At 35.1% G+C, this 4,979-nt stretch overlaps 1 protein-coding gene across 1 annotated transcript in view; it reads right to left on the bottom strand.

Annotated features, from left to right (window-relative positions):
* Positions 1-4,979, bottom strand: part of ANXA5 (annexin A5) — a 46,255-nt gene that overhangs the window by 22,160 nt on the left and 19,116 nt on the right. Inside the window, exons 3-4 of the mRNA XM_006881130.1 lie at positions 4,759-4,853; positions 3,601-3,714 (exon numbers count right to left, since the gene is read on the bottom strand). Coding sequence (XP_006881192.1) covers positions 3,601-3,714; positions 4,759-4,853 — 209 coding nt within the window. The remainder of the gene's footprint in view (positions 1-3,600; positions 3,715-4,758; positions 4,854-4,979) is intronic.

Genomic DNA, 4,979 nt, shown 5'->3' with positions numbered 1-4,979 from the left:
GTTACAGTAAACTGTAGGGTTGTTTTTTTTTTATTAAATTTTATTAATTTTAATGAACATCTACAGAGATTTGGGGTTTCCATTCATTCATGGGTGCACTATTTTCTCTACCCTCCCCCCCAGTTTCATTCCTATTGGGGTTCTTTTTTATAAACATATTGCATGTAATGTTAGATCTGTCAAGTTGGTTCTGAATCATCTCTTGTGGCTGTGTACCATCCAGTTGAAAGTGGCCCATAGCTGCTGACCCTCCAGAGGATTTTCAGAGGCAGTAAATCACACAAGAGGAGACTGTCCATCTTTGTCCTGTGGAACAGCTAGTGGACTGGCAACATGATTCCTTATTTTCGTATTGTTGTTGTCGTGTACTGTTGAGTCGGAACTGACCCAAAGCTGACCCTCCAGTGGGTTTTCAGAGACAGGAGAAGACTGCACACCTTTCTCCCGCAGAGCAGCTGGTGGCCTCGAATCACGTGCCTTCTGGACTGCAATGCAGCTTCTTGCCACTAGGTTCCCAGGGCGCCCTCCTTACCATCACACCTACTCTGATTACAGTGAAACAACAATGTCTACTTCTGCAACATCCTCACAACTGTTGCCTTGTTTGCTTCTGCTTTTGTAACCACTGTGTCAGTCCCTCTCACTAAGCACCTCTTTCTTTTTCACTGACCTTCTACTTCATAAGCTTGATGTGTATCTCCAGAGATATGTCTCTCCTGATAATACATCCAATGTGCAAAACACAAAATCTTGCCATTGTTGCTTTTAAGGAACATTCTAGTTGTGCTTCTTACAAGGCAAAGTTAGTCTTAGTCATTGTTCTGTTAGAAAATTGTATATTCAGCATTCTTCACCAATACCATAATTAAGAGACCTCAATTCTACGTTAGCTTTTCTTATTCATTGTTCATCTTTTGTATATTTATGAGAAAAATGAAAATGCCATGGCTTAGGTCCAGTAGACCCTACTGCCCAAGGTGACATATTGACTATTTAATGCTTTACACAGGTCTTTTCAGCAATACTGCCCAGCTCTACATGTCATTTATCGTCTTGACAGCTGCTTGGTTGCAGATCTGCGTAAGATTAAATTCTTGACAATTTCAAACTTCAGTTATCAAGATCCTTCCCACTGCTTCAGTTTTACAAAAGCAAAAAACCAAAAAGAATAAAAACTGTTGTTTTGCTTTTGTTAACACACTATATCATTGACACTAAAATCTGTAACCATTGATCTTCATCAATAAGTGCTTTAAATTCTGCTTTCAGCAAGCAAGATTGTGTTTTCTGCATATCACTGGTTGCTAATGAGTCTTCTCTCGATACTTACGTCACAACCTTCTTTCGATGTTCCACTTTCTCACCTGATTTATGTATAGGTAAAACTGTTAGGAATTCTCCATTCTTCTCAGTATTATCCATTAATTTGCTGTTATCCACAGTCAAACATCTTTGCATAATGGAGAAGAAAAAACAACAAACAAAAGACACAGGTATACATCTTCTGGTATTCCCTGCTTTCAATCAAGAGCCATGTGACATCAGTAATGATATTCTTTGTTCCATCTCTTCTGAATTCAGCTGTAATTTTCAGCAGTTTGCTATCTATATACTAAGCAACCATTTTCTAATGATTACCAGCAAAATTATGCTTACATGTAAAATCAATGATATTGTTCACAAATTTTACATTATGTTGAATCACCTTTTTTAGAATTGTCACAAATATAGACGTATTCCAGTCAGCTGGCCAAGAAGCTAGCTTCTAAATTTCTTGGTATTAACTAGTAAGTGTTTCCAGTGTTATACCTATTTGTTGAAACACCTCAGCTGATATTCTGTAAATTTCCGGAGCCCATTTTTCACCATAGCCTACAGTGCAGCATGGAATCAATACCATCAGCTCATGAAACAGCTGATGTCAACCAATTATCTTGGGTATTATTGCTTCCATTTTCTTTTGATGCTACCTATGGTTATTTAACTGAAAATCTATAGTTTTTACAACTGCTTGCTATGCATATGAAAGGTGGACAATGACTAAGGATGATGGAAGAAAAAGCGATGCCTTGGAGTTGCAGTGTTGGAGAAGAGTACCGACTATCCCATGGGCTGCCAAAAGAACAAACAAATATGTCTTAAAGAAAGTACAATCAGGGTGTTCCTTGGAGGCAGGGTAGTGAAGCTTTTCCTTATACACTTTGGGCATGTTAGAAGGGACTGGTTCTTGGAAGAGGCCATTATGCTTGGAACAGCTGAGGGTCAGCAAAAGAGAGGAAGCTCTTTAATGAAATTAACTGACTAACACAGAGACTGTTACAAGGGGCTCAAGTAAAGCAAAGATGGTGAGGATGGCCCAGGATAGGGCAGTATAGAAATCCCCTGTTCACTGGGTCATTATGAGTCATAACCAACTTAGCAGCCCATAACAATAGCAACAACTTAATTAAAGTCATGCTGTACAACAACACAGTCCACAAATTCTCAGTGGAGCCACCAGTTAATTTGGAATCAAAAACATTCACCATTAATACAGTAATGCTTTGTTATCATTCCGGAATCAGCAAGAACAAATTAGGAATTGCTATCTAGATTTCTGAAAAAATACTTTTAGCTGGTTTTCCTTTTTCTGATTATCACTTTTACATTGCTAAATTAGAAAGCAGCAACAATATATAAATTCAGTGGAAAAAGCTAGGGTAGTTAAGCCATATTTTATTGGTGTATCTTTCTTCATTAAAACTGGAAAAAACCTAGATCAAGGTTCTGGCTAATTTCAGAGCTGCATATTAGATGTTGATCATATTTCAGAAACACTCTGCAAAATAGTCCTTTAATAACATAAAATTTTTATTTGTTCCAAAATAATTTCAGGAAAATTATGCCATTAAGCATATAAAAGGCTTCTGCATTTTGATCTACCCTGTCCTCCATCCACTCCACAAACAAGAATCCATTACCTCTCCGTCATGAAATCTTAATTTTCACATTCAATATCTAGCAGTCAAGAATGGAACTCTTTCTGGTCTCAAAGGACTAAAGAAACGTTTCAGTGCAGAGGTCTTCAGACAATATTCTACCCACCCATCAACGGAACACACATTAGCTATTTGCTACAAGTGAAAGCAAGTGTGTTTGTCAGCTACTTCATTTCAATGATACCTTGTGTTTATTAATAAGGAAAAGAAGAAATGGACATTATAAATTTTATCTTGAAGATTCTCTCTCAAGCTTTATTTTACCTAATACAATGAACAATATATTCTCCTGATAAAGCAAGTTTCTAACTTACAAGATAAAACATTTACCTTATAACATTTTGAAAACCCAGCTCAAAATTCTAAAGCAAGTATGGAAATAAAATATAAAAATCTACAAACTAAATTCTTAAGCAGCCAATGTTTCTGAATTTACCATATAAAAAATTTAAATTGGATGCTTGTCATTTTTCTCCTTCCTTTTCTTACTGTCCCATGTGTAATTTTAACTTTTAAGAAACTTTCACTGGAATAATTAACATGATATAAAACATAAGATAAAGCTATTAGGTAAATAAAACCTTTCACATGATAGTAATGTTTCTTTAACTCATTCTTTTACCTTGAGAGCATGCTTCAGCTCATAGGCGTCATAAAGCTCGGAGGGTTTCATTAGAGCCACAATTAACTTCTCAAATTTTCCAGTCAGTTCTGACTTCAGATCATCCAGGAGATCCTAACACAGCAAAAACACCAATTTGCTACCCAGGCAGTAATCTGAAGGGAATTCTTCCTGAATATAAATGACAGCTCTTTGCTATAAAAATTCTTTTATATTTAAAAAAAAAAATTAGAAAGGCATGAAAAATTATTTTCAAGAATTCCTAACTTGTTCACTTTAAAAACAAAATATGCTGTTTCCAAATAGAAGGAAATTATAGTCAAATGAAGACCTGATGGTCCCAAATGATATACTTCTGACATATGACCTACAGCTAAAGCAAAGTTATTTCTACATCAAGGCATAAACTTTCAAAAGATGTTTACTGCAGCCTTAAGAATTTAAACACACACAGATTCAATTAGCCTAACCTTAAAAATCAGGCTAAAAACATTTTACCTTCACAAATGTGTTTTAAGAAACATGTACTATAAGAAAACTCTTACTCAAAAGACATATTAATGTATTTCTTTTGTTTTCTTTGAAGGATTTTTTTTTCTTATATTAATGTATTTCTAAAAAAAAAAAATACCAGCCAAAATCTGGCATGTATTTCTAAATATGACAATTCTCCTATTTTCTCACAATATTTAATGATATTTTGATCCATTAATCATTACTTGGTATTATGTTCCTGATGACTGAGCAACAGCTACTACAGGCAATAAGTAATAATGCAAAAAATAGCAGTATTTCCTGTATATTTGTTTCAGCATGCCAAACAACAAGGAATGGTGGTAAGAACATTTCATTTGTTGTTTTTCATTTGCTTTTCAACTGAATAATTAAATTTCATAATAACAAGAATATATTAATATTTTCACTCTATGTATGATATCATTTGATACAAATGGGTAGGAGATGCAGGAAGAAAGACAAGGGGTAGTGATTATACTGAATGTTCAGGCATTCCACAGCTAACCATTAAAAGGAAATTTGAAAATGAAACACAAAGGGCAGAAAAGTGAGAATCACAAAAATAAATATTACAAAAAATATATGATTACATTTCACGTAATAAGCTTTCCTTTTCTACTGTGGGATGCAGTGAGGTCTTACCCTGCCAAAAAGAGTTTTATAAGATGCAGCCACTTCCTGGCGCTGCGTGTTGCTTCGAGATGTCAGAATAGTCAGGATGGTCTCCTCATCAGTACCTAAAATTAACATTTAAACAATTACATCTAGTCTCTGACATATCCAGCCTCCCTTAACATTTTCAGCCGTTCAACTGGCCCCCCAACAGCCACTTTATTTAATTATTTTTGTGAAAATACAATATA

Source organism: Elephantulus edwardii, unplaced genomic scaffold, assembly GCF_000299155.1.
Source record: "Elephantulus edwardii isolate Elephantulus edwardi_28Jun2011 unplaced genomic scaffold, EleEdw1.0 scaffold00012, whole genome shotgun sequence".
Classification (NCBI taxonomy): domain Eukaryota; kingdom Metazoa; phylum Chordata; class Mammalia; order Macroscelidea; family Macroscelididae; genus Elephantulus; species Elephantulus edwardii.
The sequence above is the reverse complement of the archived record's forward strand: the minus strand, read 5'-3'. Positions and strand labels throughout refer to the sequence as shown.